We start from the raw sequence: 14,352 nt of genomic DNA on the forward strand, positions 1-14,352 counted from the left end.
GGGACTGGGGGGAGTTGGAAAAAGTCTGTTGTAACTGAAAAGTCATTGGGTGACTAAAACTGAAGCTGAAAGCAAAGATTTGCCTGTGATGATTCTGTGAGATAGGAAACAGCTGCATGTAAAAGCTATTTATTTCTTTTCTGTCTTCTCTTTCACTTTGTATGTTGTTTCCTTAGAACTTAGTTTTCTAGTCCATGTCATCATAAATGCTGGGCTAGTTTAAAATCTTTTTTGGTGAATGGGTGGAGAGAGCTTCCTGTAACAGAAGGCTTAGTCACATCTACCCCAGCCAGCTGCAGTGCCCATTATAGAGTACATAAATAAAAAATAAATAATATGAATAATTCTGCTATAAGATCAGATCAATAAATGATTCAAAATCCGCATTTTCTTTCTACCTTAAAAAAGAAAAAAAAACACAAACAAAACAAAACAACCCCACAACTTTATCTGCTTTCTCTTGTATTTGTCTCATATTGTGGACTTTGTTAGCACAATAAAGTGCCTCAAGCAAAATTGCAGCATTAATTACAGAACCCATCAATCTTCCTTTACTTTTCTCTACCACAGTTCAATGTACACAACCAGAGCTGTGATATAAAATTGGTAAATAAAGGATATTGCAGTTGATTGTCCAAGGAACCTAGTCCATTCTAGAACAGTCTTTAGATTTGTGATCAAAATCAGAATACTTTTAAAGGAGATGAGAATTTTAGGTTGGAATAATTTGAAATATATTTGACCACTTTTAACAAGGATAGAAAATCTGGAAACAAAGAACCATTCTTTCCAGTCACTGGGAATTTTGAGAAAATTGCTGAAAGAAAAGGGCTGCCTCATTAAACATAAAAGGAAAAATTTAAAGCACAGCTAACACATGGCATGGCATAGATTCTGTCATTCAGAAAAGATGACAAGATTAATATACATATTCAAGATACGTAAAGATTGAAAGTCACTCTGATCAATGTCAATACTTTTAAGAGAACCACTGATACAGTTGACATGACAGCAAGGCAACATATCTAAAAAGATGTTATTTTAAAAATTATATTTAAAAATCTCCTGTATTAACTTTGCCTTTCAGCTGACATATAATTGAAGCCAAGCAAGCAATTAGGTGATTTGACTCTTTAACTAATTTGCTCTTCTCAACATTTCCTAAAAAAAAGAGAAAAAGAGGGGAAGGGACTGAGCACATTTATTTCAGTTTGGTCTTCTAGGTCTTCTGAAGAGCACATTGCCATTTCACAAAGGTTAGGAATAAAATAACCTAACCAGTTTGCAGTGGCATCAGCAGAAGTTACATTAGCTTTGTGCACTGTAAAAGGTGAAATGATAAATCTGAGAAAATAGATATGAAATTATATGCTAATGCAGCTGACATTAAAGGTTAGGAGTTCATCTGTCTAGCACCAGTAAATCCAATTGTGTTACAGTGTATTATACGTGGTGCAAAAGAATATAAATGATGCATTGAGTTCAGAGTTGCACCGAAGGGGAAAAAGCCATTCTAAAATTGTAGCTCCATTGCTATTATTCAAAAAAGGAATCATCATCTGGTAAAGGAATACTGTTTGACAGAGTGTTAGTAATGAGAGAGACTGAATGTGAAACACTGAGTACCATACCTTTTACTTTAGTTTTCCATCTCTCATATATGCACCAAATTAACAAAGCAATCTGCAATTTAGCATTCTGATGGCACTTCTGGAAGATCATTAAAAGCAATAATATTGGAGAAGCTAAATACATAATCTTCATTTAAAATCAACAACACTTGTTACAAGGTATTTCACAGAATCAAAGAATAGCTTGGGTTGGAAGGGACCTTCAAAGGTCATCTAGTCTAACCCCTCTGCCATGACCAGGGACACCTTCAACTAGATCAGGTTGCTCAGAGCCCCGTCCAGCCTCACCTTGAATGTTTCCAGAGATGGGTCATCTGCTACCTCTCTGGGCAACCTGTTCCAGTGTTTTACCACCCTCAGTGTAAAAAAATTCTTCCTCATGTCTAGCCTGAATCTCCTTTCCTTTGGTTTAAAACCGTTATCCCTTGTCCTGTCGCAACAGGCCCTGCTAAAGAGTCAACATCTTTCTTAGAGGAGCCCTTTAAGTACTGAAAGGCCATAATAGGGTCTCCCCAGAGCCTTCTCCAGGCTGAACAACCCCTACGCTCTCAGCCTGTCCTCATAGCAGAGCTGTTCCAGCCCTCTGATTATTTTTGTGGCCTCCTCTGCACCCTCTCCAACAGGTCTATGTATTTCCTGTACCGAGGGCTCCAGGGCTGAATGCAGAACTCCAGGTGGGGTCTTATCAGAGCAGAATAGAGGGGCAGAATCTCCTCCCTCTACCTGCTGACCACGACTCTTTTGATGCAGCCCAAGATATGATTTGCCTTCTGGGCTGCAAGTGCACATTGCTGGCTCATGTCCAGGTTTTCATCCACCAGTAACCTCAAGTCCTTCTTGGCATGGCTGCTTGCAATCCCTTATCTCCCAGCCTATATTGATACAGGGGGTTGCCCTGACCCACGTGCAGGGCTTTGCACTTGGCCTTGTTGAACCTCATGAGATTCCCATGGGCCCACTTCTTGAGCTTGTCCAGATACCTCTGGATGGCAGCCCAGCCCTCAGGAATATCAACTGCACCACTCGGCTTGGTGTCATCCATGAGTTTGCTGAGGGTGCACTCAGTCCCACTGTCTATGTCATTGGTGAAGATGTTAAACAGTACTGGTCCTACTACAGACCCCTGAAGGACTCCACTTGTCACTGGCATCCATCCAGACATTGTGCCATTGACCACTGCTCTCTGGGTATGACCATGCAGCCAGTTCCTCATCCTTTGAACAGTGCACCCATCAAAATCATATCTCTCAAATTTAGAGAGAAGGGTATTGTGGGGGACTGTGTCAAAGGCTTTACAGAGCTCCTGATAGACAGCATCTGTCGCCCTTCCTTTGTCCACTGATATAGTTACTCCTTCATAGGAAGCCACTAGGTTGATCAGGCAAGACTTGATCTTGGTGAAGCCAATTTAAACAATATTATGTTAAAAAAAAATTCTAAAATTCAGAAATATTTTTAATAGATTTTATTTTTTTTTCCCTAGCAGAATTTGACTTCAAAAATAAATAAGATCATATTAGTAATTTTGTTGCAACAGATTAGAATAGTTTGAAGGAGTTTATGTATCTTTAGTATACACAAAGAATTCAGGGAGGCAGTGAACATTTTGTCTTTCTAAACCTCTAAAACGAATATGGTTTTTTTTAGTTAAGAAGGCCATTTCTTGTCACAATTTGATTTTAAATGTAAACAAAAATTATATTTGCCTTGCAAAAACAGCACAACTGTATTTTTAAAAGATTAGTGTTTCTACATGGATGTTACAAGTATATGCTTTTGGAAATAGTTGACAATGAACAATGAATGATAGACATTCTACCATTTCTATTTTTATTATTTTCACTATCAAACAACTAAACTAGTACTAGTTAATAAAAGCATATCTGTATGTGCACCTATCTGATAGTCATAGAAGTGAGCCCATAGTTGACCCTTAAATGTCCAAACCTCTGTTCAAAGGTTTGATCAGCTTGCTAAAGGTCTTTTCCAAATCAGTTTTTGAAAAATCTCCAAGCATGGAGATTCCATAGTCTGTCTTGGATAGATGTTTCAGTATTTGAAAGCCCTTATTGTGGAGGATTTTCATTTTATGTAGATATTATATGATACAGAATCAGAATTTTCTTAGTGTAGCTTGTGTTCATTGCCCCTTAACTTTTGCTGCATACCTCTAAGAGGACTTTGGCTTTTTCTTCTCTGTGACCATGTACTAGGTACTTGAAGGCAGCAGTTCATCTGGTTTTAGTCATCTTTTCCTCAGGTTGAGCAAACCCAACTGCCTTAAGCTGTGCTTGTACATTGTATGCTTCCACCACTGAGCATATCTGTGGCTTTCACCTCAACCTACTTGAGTTTTTCAACATCTTTCTTGTACTGGAAAGCCTAAAACTGAGCCTAGTACTTTAGAGGCAGACATGCAAGTACTGAATAGAGAAGAATCACTTCCCTTGGCTTGTTGACTATGCTATTATTGATGCAAGGCAGTAATTTTTTAGCTTTCAACACTGTAAAGGCACACTGTTGACTAAGGTTCAACCTGTCCTCAAGAACTCCAGTTTCCTCTTTATAAAACTGCTTCCTAGCTAGTCATACCCCAACCTGTGCCTCTGTAAAGGATCTTTTTTTTTTTTTTTTTAACCTTTATTTCAAGAGGGTTTTTAGGAGGGAGAGAAGTAGCAAGAAAATTAATAAAATAATGGACTACTGTAGGCCTATTAAAAAATTTTTAAAAACTCCAGGTAAATATTCTGAATGGTAGCATATGGTGAGATACCCAGTACCTGATGCTCTTGCATCCAGGTGGGCTTGCATTCAGTTAGCATATGTTACAATCATACTTTCATTTTGCTATGAAGAAACATCTGATTAAGTGGACAAACTAAGTATAATATATCCAATGATGAAGATGTCAACAGTTTATAGAATATTATCACCGTTCTTTTTACAGAGGTAATTAACTCTAACGGTCAAACTCTTCCAAACAGTTCATGTTTAGAGAAAGGCTTCTAAACATCCATTTAGGAAATTAACTGGGGTTTTGTTTGATTGTTTGTTTTTGTTTGTTTGTTTTGTTCTTTGTGTGTTGTTGGTTGGTTGGTTTGTTTTGGTTTTGTTTGGTTTGGGGTTTGGTTTGGTTGGTTTTTGTTTGTTTTGGTTTTTGTTGGTTGATTGGTTGGGTTTTGTTGTTTTTTTGTTTTTTTATTATTATTTTTAACTAAAAGAATTAAGCATCCACAGCCTCTCACTGAAATTAAAGTTGTTCATGTTTGCAGGAGCTGTCTGTTCTCCTCTTGAAGTCAGTAAGCAAAGGGATGTGTACATTGCTTATAAGCAGAAGACTATCTATACAGGTCCTTATTATTAAATTTGGAAATGTAACTCTGGGAAAAAAATCTCATGTGTTTATTTTAAATATTAGTGAATATTAGTTCTTTCCTTCTAATAACTATGATTTAGCCCTGGTCAATATTCCTCTCACCTACTGATCCCTAAATATTAATAGTCACCATGGCAGAAATTGAAATCTCTTAAACCAACAGGTAGAAAAATGTTTGTATGCAAGTAATAATTATTTCTTAGGAAAGAATGAAAATTGTATAACTACGTGGCATCTTCATCTACCTAGAGACAATGAGAAAGACCACCTTACTGATTCAGAGGTATTTTTAATCTTGAAAGGTGTATCTTAGGCCATTTAAGATTTGCTTTCCAAAATTGGTATTTCATGGAAATGTTATTTAGGTCACCTTCTCTAATGGGATTTAGGATAATTTGTAAAAATGAAACCTCTCACTTTTTTTTGTTTTTTTTTTTTTTTTTATTATTTTTTTTAGGGCACAGAGGACATGTAATCTCAATATAATTTAATATATATGTTTATGAATGTATTTATGCCTTTTAAAGCTTTCATTGTAACAAATTGATATAACAAGCTTACTATTTTGCTGAAATAAATTAAAATCAGTACTATAGGTATTTTGGAACCAAGTAAAATCATGCTAAAGTATGTGTAAGATCTCATGTTGCAGTTAATACATTAAAACATTAAAAAAAAAAAAAAAAAGAAAAAAGCTCAGTCTTTCAGATCTTCAGTTCTGATCCAAGATTTGTGTCCTACAACAGAACTTTCTGAATTTGAGCCTTAACCTTGAGCTGAGTTGAATACTTCTTAAGCATGGCTGTAGGCTTCGTGCACTCCAGGGTCTGGGCTGAAAATTGTCAAAGAGATTTTTAACTGAATCTGCACAAAATAAGTATGCGAATTTAGCATGATATAAAGTAGTGAGTAGGTGATCTCTCTGAAGTAATTTCATTTCTAGTCTTCTTGGGGCTTGTCTGTAGATTAGAGTAAATACTATTACATGCTCTATTTACAGTTGTTCAACACCATTGATATCTATTGCATAATTCTAGCCAAACAACAGAATAAGCAATGAAGAAAGTAAGCACAAGATTAATGAGATTACATGTATGTAACTCTTAGTTAATGTGGTTCCAGTAATATCCGTGTATCATTATAAAAGATTATAAGCATGGACTTAGAAAGTTTAGTAATTAGTGACACTCTGACTACTTAAGGTAAGTGATGGTGCAACAGACCACATTTTTCTAATGAACTGCAAGGAAAGTTGACATCAAATTTGGACCTAAACATATAAGAGTGAACAGTGAGAAGAATTTCATTAGAGTGTAGTGTCATGTTACCAATTTTGAAATTTTCTTTCTCAATATGTATCTCCTGCCCCAACAATTTGCTTTAAATAGATTAATACAGGCATGAAAGATGTGGGTTTTTTCAGTGAGTGTGATAGATAATTTAGCCGTCTAATGCTTGACTACTTTTCCTAAAAATATTGGACAGAAAATTGTTTATTTTTTCTTTCAGATGTTAAATATTTAAAAGAAGAAGATGCAAATCGTAAAACATTCACAGTCAGCAGCACACTGGATTTCCTAGCAGATCGCAATGATGATGGTGCAGTTGTAAGCTGCAGAGTAGATCACGAGTCCCTAAACTCTACACCTCAGATAGCAATGCAGGTTCTAGAAATACACTGTAAGTAATACACATTATATATACTTGCTTGTCTAGTTTTGTTTTGTTTCATAGTTTCTAATGTGGGAAGCAATGGGTATCTCTGGTATTGTGCAGATAGATAACATCTTTCTTTCAGCCAGATTCTCTGGTTTGTATTTGATCGGTTGTTTGGGGTTTTTTTTTTGTTTTTATTTTTACAAGGGAAACTCTAAAAAGTTTAATGACGGCATTACCAGTGAAAACACTGTGGGACTGGGTTCCTGGTTTGCTTTGAGAAATAGTAGAGAGGAAATGCATTTGTCTTTTTTGTTTATCATTGTAGCAATGGGAAAGAGTTCTTAAAAATCAAGATCATAGTGGTTCACAATTTTTCTTGAAAGTTTCTAGAAACTTGAAACAAGGGTATGCAGAAGCAAAGTTTGCAGTAGACTGCCTCAATATCTTTGAATCCTGCTAATGAAACTGTTAATAACACAAGTTCAGAAGGAAAAACCCTTTAAATTTTATTTTTAGGCTTTATCTATACAGCATGTTACTAAGATAATCCAAACTTCAGTTGTCCTCTATCTATATACATTGCGTTATTTTTTTAAATAGGGTTTCTGGAAACTTGATCTTTTCTGCAATGCATTATTTCAAAGCTGAAGGAACCTGCCTAAGTATTTCTGTGCCCTACTCTGAAATCATGTTGTCTTATGAGTCTTTTTTTTTTTTTTTCTCTTACAAACCATGAGACACTCAGAAAAATGCCATTTCACCATCCGATGATGTTTTCATTTTCACTTGCATTATACCCACCATTCTTCAGGGTCCAGCTATTTGATTTCCAGCTAGCAAAAAGAGGCATCTGGAACATATTGTCAGACCAAATGAACGGGAGAGACCTTGCATGCTTCTGTTTCTGGCTAGGTGTAATTAAAGAACCTGCCCCAGATTCTATTATAAAGCAGACAAGCTTGTCTGTAAAGCAGACTAGTTCTGGAGATACTATGTCAATGACTGCTGGCATAAATAACTTGTTTCTAAAGGGGGATATTTCAAGACAGCCAAGCAATCAGGCCTAGTGAGCATGGGTCTATGAAAGGAAGGTCTTGCTTCACCAACATGATCTCCTTCTAGGACAACATGACCCACTTAGGGGATGAGGGAAAGGCTGCAAATGTTGTGTCCCTAGGGTTTAGTAAAGCCTTTGACATTGTTTCCCACAGCATTCTGCTGGAGAAGATGGCAGCTCATGGCCTGGATGTGTATACTCTTCAATAGGTAAAGAACTAACTGGTTCGATGTCTGGGCCCAAAGAGTTGTGGTGAACGGAGCCAAATCCAGTTGGTGGCCAGTTTCCAGTGATGTTCTCCAGGGCTCAGTATTGGCCCCAGTTCTGTTTAATTTCTTTATCAATTATTTGGGTGAGGGGATTGAGTGTACCCTCAGTAAGTTTGCAGATGACACCAAGTTGAGTGGGAGTGTTGATCTGCTGGAGGGTAGGAAGGCCATACAGAGAGATCTGGACTGGCTGGATTGATGGGCTAAGGCCAGTTGTGTGATGTTCAACAAGGCCAATTGCTGGGTCCTGCACTTGGGTCACAACAACCCCAGGCAACGCTACAAGCTCGGGGGAGAGTGGCTGGAAAGCTGTCTGGCAGAAAAGGACCTGAGAGTTTTGGTCAACAGGCAGCTGAATATGAGCTAGCAGAGTGCCCAGGTGACCAAGAAGGCCAACAGCATCCTGGCTTGTATCAAGAATAGTGTGGCCAGCAGGACTAGAGAGTTGATTGTTCCACAGTACTCGACATTGGTGAAGCCCCATCTTGTATCCTGTTTTCAGTTTTGTGCCACTCATCATTAGAAGGACATTGAAGTACTAGAGAGAGTGTAGTGGGGGACGATGAAGCTGGTGAGGGGCCTGGAGCACAAGTCTTATGAAGAGAGGCTGAGGGAACTGGGGCTGTTTATCCTGGAGACAAGGATGTTGAGGGGAGACCTTATCACTGTCTACAACTACCTGAAAGGAGCTTGGAGGGTGCTGGTCTCTTCTCCCAAGTAGGAAGTGATAGGATGAGAGAAAATGGCCTCAAGTTGCGCCAGCGAAGGTGCAGATTGGATATTAGGAAAAAATTCTTCTGTGGAAAGGGTTGTCAGGCATTGGAACAGGCTGCCCAGGGAAGTGATGGGGTCACCATTGCTGGAGGTGTTTAGAAGACGTATAGGTGAGGTTCTTAGGGATGTTTTTTAGTGCTAGAGTTAGCTTAATGCTTGGACTCAATGATCTTAAGGATCCCTTTCTCCAGGATGATTACATGATTGCATAAGTGTTTAAGACTCACAACACACGTAAAATACAGTAATGCCAAAAGCATTCCATGCATAGAAGCTGACAGCATTGCTAAAAATCCCATGTGAAAAAAAAAGCCTGCAAATTAGGAGGATGTCATTTAGTGTCCACAAGTATTAATAATAGGTACTGAAAACAACTGTATTCTGAAACATTCTGCCCATCTTCTTCACCAAATGGCTGTTGAACACCTGCCTCCCCTAACGTCTAGTCTCTGGACTAGAGACATGAATTTTTAACAGGTTTATTTCCCTGAATTTTAAATCCCACAACTCTCAGCCACTGAGCTGGCCCATACCTTCACTTCCAAATTGCTTACTTTTCCTTCCATGCCCTCCTCAAGATGTTAGGACTACAGGAGATGAACCAAACTAAATGGAACAGTGCATACAGAAACAGGACAGCTACACAAGGTTCAAACTGAGTTACAGTGGCTGCAACGTAATGTGATTCTGGCTAAAGGCAGGTTTGTGGTTTGTGTGAGCATCAGAAGATCACAAGGCAAGGAAGCCTTTCTGTGGCCTCTCATACATAAAGCTTCTCAAATATTCGTTGTTTCATTCCTGTTTGCACACTAGGTAGCAAATCATAACCTTGCTAAGTAGCAGCAGGATGCATCTTCCTCTAGGCCTGTTGATTCATGTTTTGAACAAGACCCTTCTCTCTCTTCTGGGAGTTCACTGAAGTTCTCTAACAAGAACAAACTGAACAGAGTGTTTACAATTACTAATGTGCTTTATGTTGCTGCGCTCCCCACCCCCCAAGACTGCCAACTTATCAAAACCACGATGCACAAGTAATTATTCTCTATCATGTCTGCTTGCTCCGTTAATTTTCCACCAATCGATTTAACACTCTCCATCACTAATATGGAGACATTGTACATGGAAAGATAAGTAAAAAATGTACCAACAGAAGCTCAAGTTTAGAAGAGAGGGTGGAAATACCATTTAAAACCATGGAGAAATTAATATTTATTACTGGTGACAAGGAGACTAAGAACAGGCTATTGTTGTCCTTTTCCTTACCATCTACATCTCCATGGTCAACATACTCAGAAATCTTACACTGGGCAAGTTTCTAAAGGAAACTTTATAAAAATAGAAGGAGATTCAGGGAACTAATGATGTGGTTCAGCAAAGAGCCTTGAAGGAAAAAGAGGAGGAGGATCATATACCAGAGCAATCTTGAAGACTCCGAACGGAGTATATTGCACTGGAACTGAGGCCCTTGATTTTATTCTTCTGGTATTGCTCTCCCTCATTGTGGGTATTACTGCAGTCAGTGGAAGCTGTTGGCTTTCTTCCATCAATCCATAAGACTTAAATGTATAACAGACATCCTATTTGTATCAATGAGAGGCATGCTCACAGGACCTAATATGAGTTGACCCAATATATCCCCAGTGCCAGCTGACAGCAATTCAAAAATAGTGCTGACAAAACAGATGGATTATGGGACCTCATGAGAAAAGTCAAGACAATTTGTTAATCTGACATCCTGTAGGCTCCAAAAGCATGACCAAACAGTGTATCATTTCTCCACAGGGCACTTGTTCTGAATATCCCAGGGGTTTTTCAGATAAACAGATAAGCAAGGACCTTAAAATGGTCAAACAGAACAGAACAGATGAATATCAACTTGGGAGAGAACAGATGCACAATGATTGGGTATCACTCACTAGAATTGTACTCTGGTTTTAAAACACCTTCCCAAATCTGAAGAACTTTATCTGTGGTACATGGATGCTCCTTATGAGTTATCATTACAGGTTAGAAAAAATAAACTAAAAAAATTTGTCTAGCCATTTATGTCCTGTGTAATTATGCTTGAATGTAATAAAGTCCTCATTTTTCCAAGCAACTAGCCCATGACTATGGACAGAACATTTATGGCTTCCTCAAAACAAAAACAAACAAACAAACAAACAAAAAAAAGCAAATAAAAGGAAACTAACAGAACAGTAGGGATTACAGTATTGTGTTTGCATCCAGTGGTTGATAGACAAAAAGGAAAACAATGCAATGGCTGGAATTACAGATTTTTATTTATGCCTAGTGAAAGACAGATTAAAATTAAATCTGTCCAAGGTGATGAGACTATATGAAACAGATATTTGTAAAGAGTCCATGGCGAGATGTAGATATAGGTGTTTATGAGTCCACACATCTGCTTTTATGATCAGCTTTAATAGGAAGTAAACTTAACAAATGAAAGCCAGTAATGACATCAGCAACAATGATATATACTTTATTCCCTCTTCTTCCCTGTACACAAATCTTTGCTCTTATTAGTGAGACAGAGAAATCAAATCAGCTTTCCACTGTAGTACTACCATACATGAAATTATGCTGAGGACTAAACTTTTATGATAAAAAGTGTTTACTTTCTTTTAATATATATATCTGTATGTAAAAGAAATAATGTCCAGGTCCTTCTGGTATACTTTATTTTTTTTTCAATGATTAGGTCCAGAAGTAGAGATTACCTATATTATTTATAGCTTGACAAAAAGATGGTTATCTTGAAAGACACCACGATCAGTCCTTGTTTCTGCAGGGCTTTCCAGACTAATTTTGCAGGCTTCAAACATTATAATAATCGGGATGCTGTTGGGGTAAGCACACTGTACCCTACTGCAGACTGTGGTATAATTATCTCCCACAATCTTTTGAGCTTTATTTATCACTAATTGATGTTATGCTCACTTGTGCTTGATCTTGTTCATCTGTATGCCATGCTCTGCAGAGCAGCCCAGTTGCCCAAGTCTTTCTGTCGTGCTGAAAGGCTTGTCTGTAATTTAGTTTCTGCTTGGCCAGCAGAGGTTTGTGGCAGCATGACACTGCTTGCTGAGTTTATTTTTCCTTTGACCCTTACTGTCAACAGTAAACCTAAAATAGACTTGTATCCCCTGTGGCTTTCCTCTGAAGTTTGCTTGTCAGCCTAGCTGCCACTGATTATTAGGAAGTGCTTCTTGTAAGTGATAAATACAAATCTCAAAGGGGTATTTCATGTTATTGTTTACTTCTGCGTTCAAACTAAACTGAGGATGCACTCTTTGTTTTTGTATAGAAGAATCACAGGTGCAGAACTCAATTTTGAAAGCTTTTCAGTACGATATTTATGAATTTGTATAGCGTAAGTCTTCATGCACACTCCTCAAAAGACATTCTGAGGGCAAATGCAGCTTCTGGTTGACACCTGGGAAGTGAGTGAATTCTGTTCATCCCTCCGCAGTGTCTCAGACACATGTTGTTTCCCAGAAGCAGCGTATTCACTTTCCTCCATGTCCTGTCTGAGCAGAACCCAGCCAACACATTGCTTCCCACTGAACAGAGTGCCATAAAATTACCCAGTGGTAATTACCTTACCTTAGCGAAGGTTCTCTGACTACAGTGAATTACCCAGCAGACCTCAGTAAAAATTAATTGTGTAAGTCTGCCCCAGAGGCTACTTTTGAAGCTTTAAAGTGAAATCATATCATTTGAACTTCAAAAGTAATCATCATGATTCTAAAATGGCAGCTGTGATGTGATCTGTGCTAAAGGACTCGGTGTGATTTTGCTCAAAAGCTGACCACACTCCCAAATGACAGCACTAATAAGCTAAATATGTGTTATGTAAAGAAGCATCTAAAGAGGCAATTTTGAGTAAATTCTAGATTGGCAGACACAGATGTGCAGTGAATTGTCAGTCTGACAAGTCTATAGCCATCAGCTAACTTGTTTTTACAATGTTTGTGTAATAGGCTGTTTCTTCATTTGTGGGTTGTTATTAGATTCTTTTACAATGATCGTCCAAACTTGAATTTAAAATTAGGCAGCTATTCCAAGAGATTGTTGGCTATTGTCCAGGAAATAAACTTATTGATTTTGAATTAAGTAAACAAAATGCCTTGAGTGCAGCAGACTACAGATAAGCAAATCAGCAATGCACTTGTGCAGCCATGTAGAAAATAGTGTGTGTCTCTGTGTGTGTGTTTAATAACAGTGTACTACTGTGATTTCTGATGTATAAACAAATGAAGGCCACCCTGAAAACAGCATGGGGTTAGAATTTCTACTGGTGTAAAGCAGAGTGATTTTGTAAAAGAACTACATTACCTGATGCTCACTAAGAGAGTTTAGCCCAATAATTTTACTTGGCTGGTTTCAAGTTTTTGTTGGAACACAGTTTCTACAATTATGCATTCTGAACAAAAATAAGCTAAAATATATGAAATATGATATGGGGGGGGTGTGTGAATATGTGAAAATATAAGATGTGAAATATATATAATATGTATTCATATAGTACTGTGTGAAATAAGACATCACAAAAAAGGGCAAGAAAAGAGTCGTGCACGTTGACTTTTAGACCCTTTGTCTATGGATAATGTCTAAGCAGTAGTGGCACATCAAAACAGTATTTAGAGAGAAAAAAAATCTTCCTTAAACCTTAATGTTTAATTATAATAGATTAGTTACAGTTTACATATCTTAGAGAGCTGTTCAGGGTGACTGTCTCAACCATGGACACGCTGGTTTTTTTTGTAGCTCAGAAGGGGCAGATGTGTGCCCGTGAAAACGCATATAGAATTGAACACCTCTTAGCTAGGATAAAGTTTGAGAGGATAGGGACAGTTTTCCTCGTTGCCTCCCTATGGTCCTTCTTTACTGTAAATGGGTAAAATATGTGTCACACCTTCATTTTCTTTTGACTGTGTGACTGAGGCAGACCATTTCTCTTTCTGAGGCCGTTCAACTAAGACATAACATTTGAATTTTCTTTTAGTGTACTGCTTTTTTTTAATTACTTCAGGTTTTGTTGTTTTGTTTTGTTTTGTTTTGTTTTGTTTTGTTTTGTTGTTTCACATGAGGTATGCCTCGCAGAATTACGCAGGAGTTAAGCAGTACCCATGCTTTAGGGACAAAGGCACAGTCCTCATTTTAGGAAGTAGCTTGTACTGTCTAGGCAGACAACATGTTGCTCTGAAGTGAAGAAAATATGAGAGTGAAAAGAGAATTCCTTCCTTTTTTTTTTTTTTGTTTCTGATCACTCAACAGCCCTATTGGTCATTCTCATTTGCTTATGACCATCTCTTCATTGGGCTGTGTGACATCCTTAAAGACACTAGCTAAAGTAAAATCTGGGAATATTTGGCATGATTACACACTGCCTTAATCTTTGTATGCACAGCCTGGCAAGAGATCCAACCCAAATGTCAGGAAATGGTTTACTAACTATGATAATGAGGTGTCACAGCCTTCCAATTTTTCATTTATTTTTTAACAGGACCCCAAAATATTGAGCCAGCTCAAGTAAATGCAGATAGACTGTATGTTGAGTCAGGAGGGAAAATAGCCGAGTGC

At 37.8% G+C, this 14,352-nt stretch overlaps 1 protein-coding gene across 3 annotated transcripts in view; it reads left to right on the forward strand.

Moving 5' to 3' along the window:
• CADM2 (cell adhesion molecule 2) overlaps positions 1–14,352 on the forward strand; it is a 682,250-nt gene that overhangs the window by 547,127 nt on the left and 120,771 nt on the right. For all 3 annotated transcript variants that reach the window (XM_065064679.1, XM_065064687.1, XM_065064698.1), the window contains one exon: positions 6,517–6,687. In XM_065064679.1, the coding sequence (XP_064920751.1) occupies positions 6,517–6,687 (171 nt within the window). The remainder of the gene's footprint in view (positions 1–6,516; positions 6,688–14,352) is intronic.

Source organism: Columba livia, chromosome 1 (genome assembly GCF_036013475.1).
Source record: "Columba livia isolate bColLiv1 breed racing homer chromosome 1, bColLiv1.pat.W.v2, whole genome shotgun sequence".
Classification (NCBI taxonomy): Eukaryota; Metazoa; Chordata; class Aves; order Columbiformes; family Columbidae; genus Columba; species Columba livia.